This window comes from Chinchilla lanigera, unplaced genomic scaffold, assembly GCF_000276665.1.
Source record: "Chinchilla lanigera isolate Chin_1 unplaced genomic scaffold, ChiLan1.0 scaffold00012, whole genome shotgun sequence".
NCBI classification, from domain to species: Eukaryota; Metazoa; Chordata; class Mammalia; order Rodentia; family Chinchillidae; genus Chinchilla; species Chinchilla lanigera.
The window spans coordinates 861,919-882,112 of record NW_004955413.1 but is presented as its reverse complement, the minus strand read 5'-3'; the positions used below and the strand labels follow the sequence as shown (position 1 = coordinate 882,112).

The window sequence follows — 20,194 nt, the reverse complement described above, 5'->3', positions numbered from 1 at the left end:
AGACGGACCTGCGCTTCCAGAGCTCGGCCGTGATGGCGCTGCAGGAGGCCAGCGAGGCCTACCTGGTGGGCTTGTTCGAGGACACCAACCTGTGCGCCATCCACGCCAAGCGCGTCACTATCATGCCCAAGGACATCCAGCTGGCTCGCCGCATCCGCGGGGAGCGGGCCTAAGCAGCGCGCGCTCCGTCCCTCGTCCGCCCCGCCCGTCCTACACAAAGGCTCTTTTCAGAGCCAACCACGCGGCATCGGAAAGGGCTGTACCGCTCGTGCTGCCCGCTCTGGGCCGCCCTCGGCACAAGGGCGTGCGGAGGGGGGCGCTTGGGCCTCCAGGGCCGGCCAGGACCGGGTGTGTTCCGGCCGCGCCTCCTGGTTACTGTGCTCGGCCGCGGCTTCGCTCCTCTGCGGCCCGGGGGCACTAGCACGGCCACACCCCGCGCGCCTTCGCGCTGCCTGTTCGGCCGCCTCGGGGGGACGAGGTGGGAGGGGAGCGGGGCGCGGCGCCAGGGGCTTCAGGGCCGCTTCGTCACTTGGGGGCGCTCGGCCTTGCGGTCCGGAAAACCCCTAGTTGGCAGCCCTGCGCGGGTCCAGGCGTTCTTCCTGGTCCAGAACTCTGTGCTGTTGTCTGGCGCAAGGGAAGTCGTCTCCCCGGAAACGGCCTCATCACTTGCTTGCGGTAAATGTACTTGGGAAGGAAATCGCTGCCTCGTTTCTCTGACTTCTCCAGGTAGAGTTAGGGATTCCTGGGCTTGCAGGCCTCGTTGAGTTCCTGGACACCGTAGCTCGAAAGGTGTTTATCTTGCATTTTCTCAAGCCAGTGCCCATATGAATGTGTAAGGTCGCATTATCTGGAAAGTTCCCACCCCAGGGACACGGACACTTGCCCTTCTCCAGGAGGGTATTTTCTGAAGGCTATGTCCTTCGTCTGTATTCTCTCATTTTTAAGAGATTACACATTGAAAGAGCAGAATATGGTCTCGATTTCAAGTTCTTGATAAAGGAATATCCTCCCATGTTGGCTAGACGAGTCCTGTGCCTCAGGCGTGGGGGTTGTGGCATAGCTTGCAGACTTGTCTATGTAGGACTCAGGACTGTAGATCTCACTGATACACTTCTTAATCTTCACTCCTACTTGCACCTGGAAGAGGATAGAACTTACCTTTTATTTTCTTTCAACACAGGTGATGGGTTGAAAACATTTATTACGGAGTCATTGAAACGTCAGCGTGGAGAAGGAACCAGAATAAACTTAGTTTGTAACACTGTCGTTTTGTCTCAGATACCTCAGGAGACAAGTGGATCTGTACTGTGGTCTTTCCTTCGATGGGTTGTCACGTTTTGGTGTCAGGGTCACACCAGTTTCCACCTAGGTGCTTGGTTCCTACTTAGGCCTGTGACACAGGGTGTGCGCTCAACTTTGAGAGCTGGATGGCGTACCACCTTGGCACCCAGTATCTCAGGCCCAGCCATGGTCAGGCAGACACTGGAACCGGAGGTTGTTGGTGTCAGTCCTCTGTCCTCTGCCTGCCTGAAGATGGTGGCTTTAACTCACCAATCTGAGTCCTCTAAACTCCAGAACATTTCCCTGACTGACTCTAAAAGGAAAATTTCACAGCATTGTTGATAACTAGTGAGGAACCAGATGGCATTTGTGTCCTGTTGCTGTAAAGGCTGCACTCACAGGAGTCTTTCAGATCTTCCTATTTGGCAGATGGGCGTAAACTGAGTATCAATTCCTGATAACTATTTTATATATATATTTATATATATATATATGCATAACATTATTTAATAATAACGTTTGTAAGTGTAAATTTATCTAAAGACATAGATCTGTTTGTTGGGTAAGTTAATGAAAGACACCCGATGTGCCTATCCTAGAAAAAGTTGCCAGGTGCGTCAGTTCTGTTGTGAAGAAAGACCTCTGACACAGGAGGTAAGCAGCTTGTTTCTTCTGTACCAGATGTTCAGGTCATTTAGGTTCTCAAGCCAAATCAAGGGTGGCTGCAGGTCTGTGGCTGCCACCTCCTGGGCTGTGCTGCTGCCAGATCTAAAACTGCAGTGTTGCACTCCAGCACTGTTCCCCAAATCTGATCCAAGGCCAGTATTTCAACAGGCTTTGAGCAGAAGTAGGCCAGTGGAGCCTCTGCACAGCAGGCCTTACAGGTGACTCAAGAGGCCTGCAGTACTAAACTCCTGTTGTCCCCTGCCAATTTGCAGCCCGACTTAATGGTGAGGTGCTGTTTCCGTCTCCAATACTCTGCACTGAGTTGGATATCTGAAACATGGATTAGGAACAAGAACTCAGAGTAGAGTCCAGCAATAACATTCAACTAATCTGTTGAGATTTTAACATTGTCAGATCAAGTATAAATATTGTGAGTTATCACTTCTGATGGCACTTCGTCAGACACCTGATAACAATTTAAAAATGTATATTTTGACATTTTACATTTTCTGCATATATATCACTCTCTACTAAGAGATGAGAGTTAAAGGATACTGAAGGTTAAGATGAGTAAGGACACTTCCTCTAATATTAACTTGCATGGCTAGTTTGGCTTCAGGGAGATATTTTGAATGCAGAGTTTTTAGGGAAAATCCTGTCTCTCTGGCAGCCATTCAGTTGGCCTCTGGTCTTTGTGGAATGCAGGCAACACTTCCCAGCTCCCTAGCATGGCTTTAAGCAGACCCAAATTATTTGGCTTTTTTTTTTTTTTTTTTTTTTTTAACTGGGAATTGAACTGAGGACCTTGTGCTTGCCCGGTAGGCACTGTACTCCTAAGCTACATCCTGGGATCTGATTTGGTTTTAGAATTACAGATCAAGATAGAGGCAATGGGAGTTTAAATGCTCATTTGATAGATATGATACCCAAGAACAAGACAAACTGGTTCAGGCATCAAAGGAAAGAAGCCAGACAAACCTAAACACCCAAGAACTCAAATCAGAGTCTTTGATAAGAATTACTTTCCTGGAATTGCTACCAGGAGATAACTTGCTAAACAAATAGGCATTTCAGAAAATAAAATTATGAAGAGGTCAGAACCAAGGAGAGAACATAGGAGGACCAGGGATTCCATCACAGAAGCCCAAGTTGGGGACCTCACACTACTAATCATCTCCCCCAAAGCAACCCAGGTTCTGCCCCAAACACCTCTGGTTGCTTTCTGTCTCAGAGCTGTCACAAGGCATAGGTCATTTGCATCAGCTGGTGGTCATTTGGACCACCCTCTTTGGCCCTCCGTCCCTCTGCCGGCTATGTGAACCAGTTACCAAAGGTGTCAATGGTCCTGCCCTTCCAGGCTGGGCAGGGAAGAGAGAATTCTCCTCTTTCTTTGACATAGATTAATAACTTGTCAACAGGAATGACTATGGGAATGTAGCTGTTACATATCTAGACTTCTTTCTGGCTCCTAAACCAAGGAAAATCGCACAGTACCAATGAGCACACTGGTCTCAAAATACTGTGCTTAAAAGACTATTAGCCTTTACCTACTAATCAGAAAGTGGTGGTTCCTGGGCCAGGAAAGCACATGTCTCTTTTTGCAGTGCTGGGATGCATGATTCTATTTACTGAATGGGCACCTTATGAAAGACACTAGTCTCCAGGAAAAACTGAGTTAGGCAGGCCTATGACAGTTCCAGGTGCGACCACCTGAACATCTATCTGGTTAAATAACCCTTAGTTACTGCAGGCTGATCAGGCCCTCAATCTCCCAAGCGAGTGGACGGCAAAGGCTTAAATAAATGAGACAATGGCAATGATTTCAGGGCTGCAGGAGGGACTGACTATCTTACAGCTTCAATATTCTCCGAGTTTAGACAAAGATTATCTCTGGTCAGCCCGTACATATTTGTTTATCAAACAAAGAAGGAGGATACTCAAGAAAACTTGGGAATCTGGCAGGACCTTGGGAGAATTTTCTCAAGTAGTAAATTATGTCAATCAGGAGAACTACTGTTATGGTTTTTTTGTTTTGTTTTGTTTTTGTTTTTTTGTGGTACGGGGAATCACGACATCATGCTTGCTAGGCAAGTGCTATGCCGCTAAGCTAAATCCCCAGCCCCAAGAACTACTGTTATGGTTTGTGTCTGGATGTACCCCCAAAGCCTCATGCAGTCATGGGGTGGGCTTTTCAAGTTTATGATTGATTCGTGGTCTAATATTGGAATTATGGGTATGAGTTCTACACCTGCCCTGGGGCGGGTGTAGTTTGCAAACAGTATAAGGGAGGGAAAGAGGCTGCTTGCCCCCACTCCTCCATTTTGCCCTTGTTGATTTTGCTGTCTTCTGCCACTATGAACTGTTGCCCTCTGCCATGTGCCACTCTGCTTTGGAGCCAGCTGAGTATGGACTGAAACCTCCACAAACTGTGAGCTAAATAAACCTTTCCTTCCTTAATTTTGGGCATCAGGTATTTTGTCTCAGCAACGAGAGAAAATTAACTAAGACAACTACCTTATCTTTAGGTTGGTATTTATTGTAGGAGTGTGGAGCCTGCAGTTGCAATATCCTTGTAGCTAACTGGGGTTGGAACCAGATGTCCGCAGCTGCAGCCTTATCTTGTTCTTTGAGGCATCACAGCTTAACAGGCCAATACAGGCCTCAGCAGTGACCAGTGACTCATAGAGGTTCATTTACTATGATGCCACTGCCCATCTTAGACAAGGTGCCTAAGCCTCAGACAACTCACAAGTAAACATGGAAAGCCAATTGGTTAATATAAAATCCTGCTCAGAGCCACTTCATAGTGGTTGCCAACAAACATCCATTTCATCTGTGCCTGAACTCAAGAGCACTGTGTATAATCCTCAAGCTTTCTCAGTTAACCGCTATCTACCAGGGACTTTCAGGAAAAGGCCAGTCTTCTTGAATCCAGATTTGTAAGTAAGTGACGAGGACCCTGATGAGTACTCAGGGAAGATTCACATTGTGCTCCATGGAGGCTCTGGTAGTATGGAAATATTAGAATATTAATTCTTTGAATCCTTGAACAAAGAAGAGTTTCTAAGAAGTGACAAACACTGTTCATATTTAATTCTGCCCTTGGTGATGGGGGGGCAGGTGTGTGTGCGTAGAGGAAAACCATGTGGTAAAATATGGCCCTGTTGATATCACTTTGCTTGTTTGGAAGATAATTTGTGCCTAAGGTTTTCTATTCCCAACCATGCTTTTCCTTCTCTAGGTCCCTGTCTTAGACTCTGCACAGCCTTCTCTTATCCATCAGTGTTCTTGCTTTCAACTGTGTTGGCCCTGGCTGTCTCTTCTCCCATTAACTCAAGATCATTGATCACTTGCTTTCCATATTTCTGCCTCTGTTAAGTGCTTCCAACTTAGTGTCTTCTGCTAGGACCCATCCTGAGCTCCACACCCATCTTTCTAACTGCTCAGCGGACAGGCCCTCGAGGATGGGTAACAGGCAATTCAAATTCACTTTCAAAGCTATATACATCATCTTCCTTCCCAAACCTATTTGTTCCCATCCATATTTTCCATTTACAGACAGATACCTACATTCTTCTGTCTGTTCAGATTGGAAGTTCCTTCTTCTTGTCCTTTGTCCCAAACTGTGCTTTCTTTCCATCCATCTACAACCCCTCCCTTAATCAATAACCTCACTAGCTCTGGTCTAGCAGATTAAATATGCACGCTGGTCTCTGCTTTACCAGTATCTGTGTGACAGCCATCTTTTAAAAAAATGTCACTGGATATGGTAACACATGCCTGTAATCACTGTACTCAGGAGGCTGAGACAGGAGGGCCATCTCAAGTTGAGGCCAGAGTAGACTACATGGAAAGACCCCGTCTCAGAAAACAAAACACAAACAAACAAAAAATTTAAGTCTATCACTCTCATACTTTAAAAATTTCCACCACTTTCCCATTTCTTTTAGAAGGAAATTCACTTTCCTTTCATGACAGTTCAGAGCACTAGAGATAAATCACTAGGAAAGACTCAGGAGCCAAACAAGCCCAAGTTTGAATCCTGGCGTTGTCCTAAGATCAGTTGTATGACTTCAGGAAGTAAATTTCTACTGACCTCACTTTTCCCATTTGTAAAATGGGCACAGTAGTAAATTGCCCTTATTTTTGTTAGAAAAAAATAAAAGGAACAGATGGTATAAATTGGCAAACATAACGCTGGGTCCAGAATAAACTTTCAATTAATTTTATTACTAATTATGAACTTTTTAATAGCTATTAACTTTTGAAAACATTTCAATAAAAAGTTTTGTGATAGACATCTACTGCCTATGTTTCCTGGAGCCTTAACAGGTTTCAGATGCTCTTTAACAGGACAAGTTGGTCCTAGTCCCACACAGCATTTGCATTTAAGTAGATGATGTCTTCACACATTCAGTGTCTTCTGTCCAGAATGTTCTTGCCTTCCTTGTAATTCTGAGAACCTCTCCTCATTCTGCAAGATTCAGCCCCCGAAGCTTCCCACTTGCTTTCTCCTCTTTGTCCTGTCTCCGAGGCCTTCTCCTTGCCTCTACCCACCTCCTACTGCAGGACCTCTTCCCTTTCCCTCCACTCAGAAGTAGGCTGGTAATATGTTGCAGTGTGATGGTTTGTTTATACTCATCTCTGTGGCATTAGCACCCAAGGAGTGCCAGGCACACATAGGTGACTGGGAATGCTTGTTGAGGACATGAACTCACTTGATCTTCTACTCTGCCTTGTATAAGGGAGTTAGGCATAGAATGTCCCATCTCTTGAAGTCCTTATACTTGCCGATGAAGAGCAGTACTGGGCTAGACCTCTCAGAAGAACTTCCAAGGTCTGCAAGGGTGTTCCAGATAAAGGAAGTAGGAAACTGCTTATGGTCATAGCCTCTGAGAAGCCCACAGATGGCCATAGTCAGAGCCTTAGCCTGATCCTAGTAGTAGCAATTGAGACAGAGTTCAAAGGACTATGCCCCACCAGCATCTCCAGTCTTGTTGAAGGCAGAGGACCTAGGCAAGGGTTCCTGTTTTTGTATCTCCAAAGACATGAGAATCAGCTGTGCTGCTGGGGTGCCTATGGAATGTGGTAAAGTGAACAGCACATGGAGTTGATCTAAAGAGAGGCAGGAAGAATAGGGAAGGATGGATCGCAAAGGAGAGCAGGGATGGGAAACAGAAGCTTGAGGGCTTCACTGCTATGGATTTGAGGCCCCTTGTGTGGGGTGGGGGGTAGGGCCAGGCTCCTTACCTTTAACCAGAAAAAGACTCCAAAGAGAAAAGGTTTAGATCTCACTTTCCTCATTGTAAAACAGGATAACAGTTGCACTGGATGGCTGTGAGGATGAAAGCTAATTACAGTGTCTTAGTTACTTTTCTTTGGTTGCTGAGACAAAATATCTGACATCCAAAGTTAAGTAAGGAAAGGTTTATTTAGCTCACAGTTTGTAGAGGTTTCAGTCCATAATCAGCTGGCCCCAAGGCAGGGTAGTGAGGCAGAGGGGCAACAGTTTAAGGTGGCAGAAAGCAGCAACAGCAACAAAAGCAAAAAGGAGGGAACAGCCTCTTTCCCTCCCTTACATAGTATGCAGGCTACCCGCCCTAGGGCAGGTATAGCACTCACACCCGCAGTCCCAGCACTAGACAATGAACCCATTGTAAACTCCAGATTTAACCATCTCTAAAAAGCCTGTCCCCCATAACCACATGAGGCTTTGTGAGGGGCACATCCAGACACAAACCATAACATACCATTAGTATAAAATGGTTAGAACAGATCCTCACCTGTAATAAATAGATACTAATGGCATCATTGACATTGAAATTACTTTTTTTTTTTTTTGTCTTTTTGGGACAGGGTCTTGCTATGCAGTTCAGGCTGGCCTTGAGCTCACTTTGTAGACCAGGCTGGTCTCAAACTTGAAATGATCCTCCTGCTTCCGCCTCCAGAGTGCTGGGATTACAGGCATGTGCCACCATTCCTGGCCTGAAATTACTATTAATATCAATATTAATTGATATAAGTTTGAATTACAATCATTACATAAAAAAGATACAAAACAACTGGTGAATAATTTTAAATGTATGACCAGCTTCTACACCATGTGCCCTAGATATAAGGGTACCGGGGTTCCCGGCTGGCTTACAGCTCATCTTTCACTCACAGCCTCATCTGGTTTCAGAATAGCGGGGGTAGGGGTTGTTGTTGGTTGTAAACTAAACCCGGTGAGGTGAAGATACTAAACTTGGTGAGGGAGAGAATGGATCTCAGCCAAAAGATGGCAGAAGTGGAACTTAAGCCTGGGTTTTCTGTTTTGCTTTGCTTTTTGTATTAGATTCATTGTTTCATGAAAACTATACACAGTTGCTCTATAGAAAAATATAGTATATTTTACCATAGTTTAGAAGCAGCAGTAGCTCTGATTTCTGTTGACTCCAAACCTCAGTAGCAATGTATTTTACATGCATAGTCATGCACACCTGAAATTTCAGTTGCATAAAATGATACATATTTTTTGTTTGGGCTATACTTCTGTTTCATGAAAAGAAGATGCTTGTTTCCATATTTTAAATTAAATTTTACTACTTGCTAATAGGTTTTAACCTGTAATTATAAACCACTACAGTAGAGAAAATTACCAAAACCAAGTGACATCACCATGCAGATTAAAACATGTTACTGTTTTGTTCAGTAGGAATTCCAGCATCTCCTTACACCTGGAGGCAGGTTTTAAGTTTGAAGAAGTGGGAACCATCTTTGGGCTTTATGAGGGAAAACATGCATTAATTGAAGGTGTGCTGCACTGTGGTAGGTGATGAAGGAGGTATAGATTGTAAGATGAACTCTGGAGCTTTTCCTGTGGGAACACTTGGGACTGAGGCCATCTAACCCAGGCAGAAGAACCAGAAAAATGAAAGAACTGTGAGTGATGATCAGTCCAGAAGGTTGGCCAAGGTCAGTAATGAAAAATTAATTTATAGCGATGGGAATTTTGAGGCCAGCTTATTCAGGGTCTTGAATATTACACTGGGAGGGAACTGGTTTTACTCTGCAAACTACAGGAAAAAGAATATGAACAGCAGGTGGATTATAGAAGAGGAAGCACAAAATCTAATATTCCTATGTAGGGACATTCATAAAATTAATAATCAAAGAAAGACATTTAATAATAATAATAATAACAGATTACTTTGTACTAGATAGATTGTCCAGCAAATACTGGAGAGTGGAATAATGTCAAGGAGTGGCTAGGGTGGAGGGTTTAAGTATTTGATGCCTTTCTTGTGAACTGTGGATAAGGGCAGCATTCTAAAGGTCAGACTGGTACTTCATAGGCCAGTTAAATTTACACAGATCATAGGAGCTGGAATTCTGTTTCTGTCTATTCATCTGTTATGACTTCTGTTTAAATGTCCCCCAAAGCCTAGTGTGTTCATACGAGGGGCTTTTCAGACGTGGCTGGTTCTAGGGTGTGTGATGCTGGGGTTAAATTGTACAATGCTGGGACTAAGGGTGCATGATTACTAAATTAGTCCACTGATTGATTAAGCATAGTTCTGGGTGTGAATAATAGGAGGTCCACCCCGGGTGTGGGTGGCACCCCCCAAAAGGCAGGTTACCTGAGAGGGACAAAAGAGAGACGCTTCTGCCCCATTGCTTGGTGCTGCTTCTACTGCTGCTTGCTACCTTGCTGCCATCTGCTCACCATGAACTATTTCTTCTCTGGGATGCCCCTCTGCATGCCACCCTGCTTTGCAGCCAGCTGACTATGAACTGAAACCTCTACAAACTGAGCTACAATAAACCTTTCCTCCTTTAATGTTGGATATCTTGTCTCAGTAATGAGAAAAGTAATTGTGGTGGGTTAACTTGTAACACGCACTGAACTGAATCAGCATGGTTCTGGGGGTGGTGTGGAAGGCCTACCCGAGGATTGTTGCCAATAGCATAAAAGCAGAGCTGGAGAGGAAGATGGTGTGCTGTTAATTTCCTTGGAGAAACTTGTCATGCTAGCTTTCCTGATATGAACTCAGCTATATCGTCTGAGGAGCTTGGATCCTTGTTGTCACTGAGAATGGCTGTGGTTCTCTTCTGGGGAACTCTATTCCTTACCTTGAGAGAAACTTCCTGGCTCCAGCACAGATCTCTCAGTCTGTTGGCACAGATCCTTTATCCCACTGCACAGACTTTCTAGCTTCCACCACTGACCTTTGGATCTTTCCAGTGCATATCCTTGTTACTGACTTGCATGAGACACTGTTGTGGGCATTAGGCCTCCAGCTCGGCTTATACAAGACACTGCTGTGAGATCTAGGCCCTCAGCTGGATTCTTTGGGTCTCTAGCATGTGGACAGATTTCTTGCACTGTTCTGTATTTAACTTTTTGGGTGAATACTGTAAAATAATACTAGATGTTATGTGTCCTGTATTAAGTTGATTCCCTAGTAAAACCCTGACTACAACAGTAACTAAGCTATCATCCAAAAGAAATTCTCATACTATGACAAAGATGATGGGACATTGGAAACAATGTTGGAATTTATTACCAGGAAAAAGGGTAGATAAAATATGGTTGATTCCCACTATGGTATACTCTGCAATAGTGTAAGATTATCTTGGACTCCAGTCTCATTCAGTTTCAGCAGCTATTACAAAATATCTTAGAATGGGTAATTTGCAAACAACAGAAATTTGTTGTTTAGAGTTTTTGAAAGCTGAGAAAACCAAGATCAGTGCCAGCGGGCTTGTGTCTGGTGAGGATGTTGTCATAAATGGCCTGTCCATGTGTGCTCAACATGGTAGAAGGGACAGACAGCTCTCTCAGGCCTCTTTGATAAGGTCACTATCCATTCATGATGGTTCTCACAACTTAATCCCCCCCATGTCCCCACCTCTTAATAATATCACATTGCCTATTAAGTTTGAACATACAAATTTCATGGCGTCAAGGGCGGACCACATTCAGACCACAGGAGCACCTAACAACAAAGACATGTCTTAAAAAAGAAAAAAAAACAATTTAAAAGGAAATAAGGTAATCAACTGAATGAGCTTGAAAACAATACTATGCATATAAATGACATTAGTGAATTTAATAATCATATACAGAAACAAAAAGATACTTTAAAATGAAGGTGAGGAAAGATTAGGAAATAAAGATAAAAGAAAACAAAAGGGCCAGAAATGGTGGTGCATACCTGTAGTCCCAGAACTCAGGAGGCTGAGGCAGGGGGCCAGCCATGAGTTCAAGGCCAGCCTGGACTACATAGTTAAGTCAAGGTCAACTTGGGCTACACAGCAAGATCCTGTCACAAAACAAAACAAAGACAAAAAAGAAGGAGAAAAAGAACAGTACGGTAGCCAGTTGTGCCTTAAGTAAAAGGTTAACATAATGAGAGCTTTCTGGAAAGAACATTAATCCATGAAAAGAGGTGCAAAAGGAACAGAAAGGAAGCCAAGTCTCAGGCCTCAGGGACAAGGATAGGGTACTAGGGATGAGGATGAGGGAACCAGCCACAGCAAGGGGCGGGAGCAAGCTGTGGACTTTATTGCACAAGGGCACTTGCCTGAACCTGGGTCGGGGAAGGGCAGAAAGGGTTGTTGAGGCAAAAAGTAATCAAAGATGACTCTGGACTTCCTGCCTGAGTGCCTGGGAGGAGGGCACCACCTTCACAGGGACGGGAGAAGGAGCTGCTGAAGAGCTCACTTCAGGCCACAGGGCACCCTCTCCCTCACTGGCCTTCTGTTTCCTGAGGGGTGGCCAGCTGTGCCGCCCCTCAGGAGCAGACTGCGGTCTGGAGGCAGAGCTAGAGGCCCCGCTGGCCCCTCCCAGCTGTCCAGAGGAGGAGAGGACGCCCCAGCAGTTGCCGGGAGGAGCGCATGAAGACACCGCCCGAGCCCAGCCTCTGAGGACACCCGCACCACTTAGGGATCTGATGGCCACAGGAAGCTGGAGAAGAGTTTTATCTTCAAGTCAGAGGAAGAAATATAATAAGGAAACTGGACCCATGATGTCCATGGTCTTCCCAGCACTCGTGTTCTATGGTTCTATTAAATGATATGGCAAATAGATGAACAGATCCTTAGATTCTTTGTGATCTGCAAGTCTTAGACAATCCCAAGAGTGCCATGTTGTTTCAACTGCGTAAACATTACTTTCCTCCTTTATAAAACACATATACTTTAAAAAAAAAAAAGAAAAAAAAAAACAGATATCCCTTTGTAGGGGATATTCACCAACATCAGAAATATGGAGTTGTGGAAGGAAACTTCCAAATTATTTCACACATCTGAACCTGTTTCCTCTACTGTAAAATAAAAACTGTGACACTGACCTTTCAGGGTGTGTTTTAGGGATTTGAAATGGTTCTTCAATAGCACACTTTTAGTACCTGGTGGTTTTTAATTTTTACTCTTAGTTTTAAAGTTAATTTACATCATAGCAAAGTAGCTGATTTCAGCCAAAATAACCCCTTTATGTCTCTGTGGCATGCAGAATTCTAAAAGGCCCTGTGATTGCTGGACCCTGATATCCTTTGAGTAGAGACAGAACCTGTGATTTTCATCCAATCAAGAAAAAATGAAAATGTGAGGGGACTTTGCAGATGTAATTACAACCTTTAATCAGATGACTTTGAGTTAGTAAAATGGGACACCCTGACTTAATCAGGGGAACTCTTGAAAAAGTTCAGGCTCTCCCTGAATTGAGAACATCAAAACAACAGAGACACCCCGATAGAGACACCCAATGCTGTCCATTCAGAGTGAGTATCCATGACCTGCCTGTAGGGAAGAGCCCTTTCTATAAGTGAGGGCTTTAATTCTCCTGCTGGCAAGAGTTGCATTCTGTAAACAACTGGAGTGAGTGAGTGTGGAAGACCCCAGGCTTCAGATGAGAGGGCCACCTGGTTGTTGACACCTTGATTTCAGCCTTGTGAGATTCTCAGCCAGGGCTCTGGTAATAAGTGGGTATTATCTTAAACCACAATTGGTGATTATTTGTTACTCATCGATAGAAAATTAATACTGTATACTTCTACTCCTTTGAAAACATGACTTTTTTGAAGTGTGGTGGTGCATACCTGTAATCCCAGCACTCAGGAAGCTGAGGCAGGAGGATCATGGAGAATTTGAGGTCAGCCTGAGCTATACAGTGAACTGAAGGCCAGTCTGGACATAACAAAAGAAAAAAACAAACAAGTAAATAAACAAAAACATGGCTTTGCCAGGAGTGATGGCACATGCCTATTATCCCAGTTTACAAATCTTCAAAACTGCAAAGAGCAATCAGTTTGAAGTAATAACAACAACAAGACTCTGAAACTCAAAAAGTCCCTGGGGTTTGTGGGCTGATTTATAGGTCTGTGACTGGGACTTCACGGTTCCAAACCCTATTTAAAAATCATCCAGGAGACACTCTGGAGTGCTTCTCCTAATGAGCCAATTTTACTGGGGAGGCCTTGGTCACAGGTGTGCCCATCAGACAGGCAGCAGGGCCAGTCACCCTCTGCAAGGAAGAATGGGTCTCTCGGGGGAAGGGGAAATCGGGTGGAGATGATAGCTGACAAACCAACATGGGAAAGGTGATGTAGGTTTTTGAGCAAGTCAAGGATAATATTTTGAAAAGTTATTCTGACCTTTATATCCTTATCGTGACTATAATGTACAGGATAGATTAAAGAGGAAGAAAACAGGAAGTTGGAAAAGAATGGAACCCACTGAGGTCTTAGATAAGAACAAAGAGTGCAGAAATAGAGACGATCCAACAAAGCCAGGATTTTTTGTTCTTGTTTTTGTTTTTTGTCTTGGGGGTGTATGTTTGTGGGTTTTTTTGAGACACTGTGCAGTTCAATCTCACTTTAAACTCACTATGTATCCCAGGCTAGCCTTGAACTTGAGATAACCCTCTTGCCTCAGCCTCCAGAATTTGAGGATTAGAATCATGTACTGTCACACCCACTTTAGGATAGATATTTCAAAATACATTGTTTTCACCAAAAATATTCTCATTGCACTAAGTCTTTTTTCTTCCTTTCTTTTTTTTTTTTTCAGTAATCACCAATCCCATTGCCCACATAACCTAAGCTGACAAAATTTTTTGTTTTTTCTTTTTTGAGGCAGGGTCTCGCTATCTAGTTCAGACTGACCTTAAACTTACTATGTAGCCCAGGCTGGCCTTGAATTTGTGTTGATCCTCCTGCCTCAGGTGCTGGAATTACAGGCCTGTGCCACCACACATTAATTATAAATTCCAAGAGCATTGAAATATTGGAAGGAAAAGGCAAAAGCCTCCCTCTGCTCTTTAAAAGCAGTCACAATTATTGAATTGGTTACATTCAAATCAAAGAAAAAATGTACTACCATGCAACATACTAATACACATAGATTCTTATTTATAACCAAAAGGAAACCTACCATTATTTTTGCCACTCACTAATAGATATAAGTAGTTTCTATTATTTTAGAAATTAATGCTTCTTCCACTTTACTGAAGTGTAAATGTAAGTATCACACATGGAGTGATAGAATATCATTGTGCAATCTGTAATGAATCGAGTTGCTGTTATCACATTTTTTAAGAAAGTGAAACAACCAGACATTATATGTACCCTATAAGAAAAACAAAAAAAGTACCTCCTAGGAAAGAGTATAACCACAGTGGAAAAGGTAAACTTAATTCTAACCAAGCCTCTAACTTCCAATTTACAAGAAACACAGAGGCAGAGATTGTGTTCAACTGCATCACAGAGAACCAATTGGCAAAACCCAGAATAAGAGCTGGGCGTGGTGATACAAATCTGTAATCCCAGCATTCAGGAGGCAAGGGCCACAACAAGTTCAAGACCCTGGACTACATAGCAAGACCCTGTCTCAAAAAACCAAAACAAAACAAAAAAATCCAGAATGAAAAACTATTGGAAAAACAATTCAGAGTCTTCAATGAAGTAATTACAAAAAGAAGAAAAACGATGGATAGAATATCCTAAAGAAAAGTGAGAAGTTATTATCAATCACAGTATGCAGAACTTTTTTGGATTGAGATTCAAATAAAATATTTTTAAAAGATATAAGAAAGACAAGTTGAAAAATTGAACATTAACCCATAATCTAATGAATTAAGGAATTACTGTTAATGGTTTTAGATGTGATTTAATACTGTGTGCTTTATCTTTTAGAAATACATAAGGAAAATTTATGGGTGAAATAATATAGTATCTGGGATTTCCTTCAAAATATGGAATGGTTGAGTTATTAATTGTTCAAGCTGGATAATGGATACAATAGCTTCTATGTATGTGTTTGAATTTCTTAACTATCAAGAATTAAAATTACAATTTTAAAAGCTGCTATTCCACATTCCTGGATAAGTATCTTAGAGTTTTTTATTTAGGTATTTTTGTTTTGTGCTTTGTACTTAAATATAAAAAAGAGAATTTTCATAGCTATTGCTAAAATACTCACAAAAACCCTTTTTATCATGTCTTCTCTTACGGTTAAAGGAAGTGAGCACCTCCCACCCATCCATGGAAGCGACTGAGGAAGGGATGGGGTAGAAAAATTATTTCCATAAATTTTATGAGGTAAGTGTCCACCGTGTACCGAGGACTGAAGACGAAGTGGAAAACCAGACTCGAAAAACCTCTGTCTAAGGCTCGGGGAGAGAGAGATCATAAACTAGAGAACAAACGAACCAGTTTCAGACAGCTGCTAGGAGGAGGGCAAAACACAGGCAGAAAAAAGAAGCACGAATGTCTGAATGGATGCCTTGGAAAAGTCTCTTCCAGGAGACTCTTGTGCCAGGATCGCAATGGCCAGGGCCTTGAGAGAACCAGAGGCCGCAGCGTTCCAAGCAGAATACTAAATGCAAAAGTGATTCTCAAACCCAGAAACAATAGTCCCAAAAGGGTAACTGCAATGGAAGTCTAAGAAATCTGAGGTGGCGCGTAATTTTAAATATTCATGTCGCCCAATCAGGAAAAGGCTGTACCTGACTGCCCCTCTCCACCAAGTACACAGCAGCTGGCGTCCACAGGACGCACCGCAGGGGAGAACCGGTGGCTGGACACACAGGCTGCTGCCACGCTTCAGTCCTACAAAGCTCTGTCCACCGGACTCGGGCTCAGCTGTGTCCTACAGTCCCCTTAAATCATGGCCGAAGGAAATCAGTCATTCGATCTTAGATCTAAAAAACAAACCCAACAGAGCCGCCTGGACAGAAGCCTGGAGCGGAGAGCACGGGACGGGGGATGGCCACGGACGGGGTTCTAGAATTGACATCTGGAAAGGCCAAGCAAGGTGTAAACATGATACAGGAGCAAATCCAGTCAGGCACCAGAAACTTCAAATTAAAAATGTTTAAAAAGCTTTGTGTATCATCTGCTAGAACCGTTAATTAGTTACTTTTTGACAAGAAAACAGAAGTGAGCAAAGCTCTTTTCTGATGAGGTGGGTGGCTCTGAAAAGAGCCTTTGGGGAGCGCCAAGTGCGGGCGGCACTCACTTGGAGCTGGTGTACTTGGTGACCGCCTTGGTGCCCTCGGACACGGCGTGCTTGGCCAGCTCGCCGGGCAGCAGCAGCCGCACGGCCGTCTGGATCTCGCGGGACGTGATGGTCGAGCGCTTGTTGTAGTGCGCCAGGCGCGACGCCTCGCCGGCGATGCGCTCGAAGATGTCGTTCACGAAGGAGTTCATGATGCCCATGGCCTTGGACGAGATGCCGGTGTCGGGGTGCACCTGCTTCAGCACCTTGTACACGTAGATGGAGTAGCTCTCCTTGCGGCTGCGCTTGCGCTTCTTGCCGTCCTTCTTCTGGGCTTTGGTGACCGCTTTCTTTGAGCCCTTCTTGGGAGCCGGGGCAGATTTTGCCGGTTCAGGCATAATAACGTACAACACCAACAAAGCTTAGCGAAGGAACGAAGTACGAGAATGGGTGGACCTGATCCTTTTATAACCACGTTATGCAAATGAGGGCTCAAAAAGTCTTTTCTTTCCATTGGTCTATATAGGGACCTTGCGTTTTCAGTAAAGCCTACGTGCAACAACGACTCTCCATTCTATTGGCCGTTTCTGAAGCCGAATTAGAGCCAATGGGAGAACTCTTTCCTGACCCCACCCCTAGGAAAAATTATAAAGGCTTCCTTCTTGGTGCTGTTTCAGCCGTTTTGTTGAGAAATTCTACGCTTTAGGTATTTTTAAGCTTTCTTTTCTCCTTTTTTGTAGTCATGTCTGGCCGTGGCAAGCAAGGAGGCAAGGCTCGCGCTAAGGCCAAGTCGCGCTCCTCCCGCGCCGGGCTGCAGTTCCCGGTGGGTCGGGTGCACCGCCTGCTGCGCAAGGGCAACTACGCCGAGCGGGTGGGCGCCGGCGCGCCAGTCTACATGGCGGCCGTGCTCGAGTATCTGACGGCCGAGATCCTGGAGCTGGCGGGCAACGCGGCCCGCGACAACAAGAAGACGCGCATCATCCCGCGCCACCTGCAGCTGGCCATCCGCAACGACGAGGAGCTCAACAAGCTTCTGGGCAAAGTCACCATCGCCCAGGGCGGCGTGCTGCCCAACATCCAGGCTGTTCTGTTACCAAAGAAAACCGAAAGCCACAAAGCCAAAAGCAAATAAAACCTGACAAACTAAACCAAAGACCAAAGGCTCTTTTTAGAGCCACCCAAGTTCTCAAAAAAAGAGCAAATGCGCTACTCTGTGATCAGCCCTTCCTTTGACAATTTAGTGGCTCTTAAAAGAGCCTTTTGGGTGAACGGGGGTGGTACCAAGTCTAATTATTTATTCTTGCCAGGCTTGTGACTCTCCGTTTTCTTAGGCAACAAGACAGCCTGGATGTTGGGCAAGACGCCGCCCTGGGCAATGGTGACACCTCCGAGTAACTTGTTGAGCTCTTCGTCATTTCTCACCGCCAGCTGCAGGTGACGAGGGATGATGCGCGTCTTCTTGTTGTCGCGGGCCGCGTTGCCCGCCAGCTCCAGGATCTCGGCCGTCAGGTACTCGAGCACCGCGGCCAGGTAGACTGGCGCGCCGGCGCCCACCCGCTCGGCGTAGTTGCCCTTGCGCAGCAGGCGGTGCACCCGGCCCACCGGGAACTGCAGCCCGGCGCGGGAGGAGCGCGACTTGGCCTTAGCGCGAGCCTTGCCTCCCTGCTTTCCGCGTCCTGACATTACGGCTATTAATGCAGTTGCAGCTTCTTTTTCAAGGAGAGAGATATGGAAAGAATAACCAATTTGATGTAATTTATAAGAGCTACCGGGAGGGGTGAAGAGAAGTAGTTTGATTGGCTAAAAGCGAAGCTGTCTCAAACAGCCAATAGGGAAGCAGAAAGCAGCCCCCCACACACACACTTTGCCTAGAGGAAGTGACGGAGTTTGTAGGAATCTACCAATCGCTGAGAGCCACATTAAAGCCCCTTATTTGCACTCTAGCGTTTTTAAAGACAAGCTTTTCAAATAAAACGGTCTTTCTCTTTTACAGAGTGGCAGTTTGCGGGTGTTTTCTTCCCAGCTATAGCAGAGAAGTCCCAAGGACCCCTGCAGAGTGCAAGAAGACCCCAAGTAGATGGACACTTTGGAGGATGTGGAACTCAGCAGTCCGTGGTCCCTTTGTCTCACCCTCTGTCACAGCCAGAGTCCGTTAAAATTAGCTACTAAGGCTTCCACCTTTCTGGACCTTCATTTTAGTCGCAGGTTTCGCCCTCACCCGCACCCCCACCCCCACTCCAAGCCCAACCCTTGCGCGGTCAGGAATCGAATTTGGCCAAGGGCTACAATGGATGTCATCTTCCTCTTGACCTCCAGGAGGCGTCTATTACCGCCTTGAAATGCTCCCGAGGCTTTCAAAATGTCTCCCTCCGTTTTTCTTCTCACCTGACTTCCCTTATCCTGTTCGTATTCCTCTGCCCACCCCTAAACCCATAAGCCCACCTGGACTCTACCTATTCCCGCCTCTTCACTCATCCCAAGGAGTCTATCTACTCCCGGGCTGCCAACTAACACCCAGATTTATTTCATAAACGCAGATCCTTACATTTAATTGCTTACTCGATAATTCACCTCTTTTGTTCCAAAAAACACCTTAATCATCCCAAGGTGAACTCATGTAAACAACTCCCAAATTTCTCTTTGCCCGCTATCCCGGAGTTGCACCAACAAACTTCAGGTACCAAAACCCGAATCTATTTAAAGCAGAGCAATAAGGGGAGAGACACTCCCAGGGAGAAAGACTCTTCCCGTACAGTGACGCAATTATCACTGTACACAGAACCAACCAGAAGACGCTCTTTTCAATCCTTCATTAGCATGTGGACACAACTATTCAAAAGACATTGTTCCAGAGCTTTATTTACATACAGCCGTAAACCAAGCGAGCTTTTCCCCAAGATAGTTCACCCGTGGCCTAAGGCTAACGAGAGTGATTAATAATAGGACAATGCCCCACTACCTTATTTGTACCGGGGAGATAACCCGAAAATTTTAGATACAAAAGACCTCTTTCGCCTATCCTAGGCCCTGCTGCGGGTCTTTTCCTCTGCTCCCCTCTCCGTGTAAAGCGTACTTTTCCACCTTCAATAAACGTACAACTCTGCTGCCTTTTCTGTGTGTCTTGTCCAATTCCTTCTGGGGGACACCAACAAGACACCTGAAAAGAAGCCCCGCAGGACGCACTCTCCGGCAACATTCTCTTCCCGATGTCAACAGTTATTAACATCTCTTCTGCCTTTTTCTCACTGCTTTGTCTACCTCGGGGTTCTATCTTAGATTTCTGCAAGAACACCTGACCGGGCATTTTGCCAACTGGCTCCAAAGGCTTGCGTCATTTTAGGAATCCCTACCGTGGGAGTTCTGTTACCACACACTATTTTCACCCTTTCCTGGACATCCCTTAAGGAGGTCGAATGCTGTATAGAAGTAGATAAAAACCCTGTTGTTTGCGCTCTTTTCAAATGTTGTCTTTTATCCTTACTTTCTTCAACCAGTATTTAATGCATATTTACTGTTAGTCAGTGGGTATGCAGATAAATAAGACTGATACAAAAACATCCCTGATGAATGCTTCTAGGAAATTGGAGGAAGCCAGTGAGCTGAGAATTAAATTAGTTAATATCAGCTATCTCTAGCTGGGTGTGGTGCCTCTTGCCTATAATCATGACTATAATCCTTATAATGGAGAGGCTGAGGCAACAGGATCACTGCAAGTTCGAGGCCAGCCTGAGCTACATAGTGAGTCTGAGGACAGCTTGAACTGCCTAGC

The 20,194-nt window shown here is 44.8% G+C and overlaps 4 protein-coding genes across 4 annotated transcripts in view; 2 read left to right on the top strand and 2 right to left on the bottom strand.

Annotated features, from left to right (window-relative positions):
- The window catches only part of LOC102012851 (late histone H2B.L4-like), a 23,317-nt gene extending 3,781 nt beyond the window's left edge, over nucleotides 1-19,536 (top strand). Inside the window, exon 2 of the mRNA XM_013511494.1 lies at nucleotides 18,419-19,536. Within this exon, the coding sequence (XP_013366948.1) occupies nucleotides 18,419-18,581 (163 nt within the window). The 3' untranslated portion in view covers nucleotides 18,582-19,536. The remainder of the gene's footprint in view (nucleotides 1-18,418) is intronic.
- LOC102023571 (histone H2B type 2-E) lies at nucleotides 15,456-16,879 on the bottom strand. The gene has a single exon (XM_005378713.2). It carries the CDS (start codon nucleotides 16,821-16,823, stop codon nucleotides 16,443-16,445), a length of 381 nt encoding a protein of 126 aa, XP_005378770.1. The 5' UTR covers nucleotides 16,824-16,879; the 3' UTR covers nucleotides 15,456-16,442.
- Nucleotides 17,105-17,508, top strand: LOC102023888 (histone H2A type 2-A; the record flags this gene model as incomplete). The annotated part of the gene is given in 1 exon segment (XM_005378714.2): nucleotides 17,105-17,508. A coding segment is annotated over 1 exon segment (341 nt), but the record flags the coding sequence as incomplete, so codon positions are not given.
- On the bottom strand, nucleotides 17,662-18,148 carry LOC102024203 (histone H2A type 2-B). The gene has a single exon (XM_005378715.1). It carries the CDS (start codon nucleotides 18,106-18,108, stop codon nucleotides 17,716-17,718), a length of 393 nt encoding a protein of 130 aa, XP_005378772.1. The 5' UTR covers nucleotides 18,109-18,148; the 3' UTR covers nucleotides 17,662-17,715.
- Nucleotides 19,537-20,194: the final 658 nt, after the last annotated feature.

Coding starts and splice junctions, on each gene's coding strand:
- LOC102023571 (XM_005378713.2), bottom strand. CDS start 16,823: ATGCCTGAACCGGCAAAATCTGCCCCGGCTCCCAAGAAGGGCTCAAAG.
- LOC102024203 (XM_005378715.1), bottom strand. CDS start 18,108: ATGTCAGGACGCGGAAAGCAGGGAGGCAAGGCTCGCGCTAAGGCCAAG.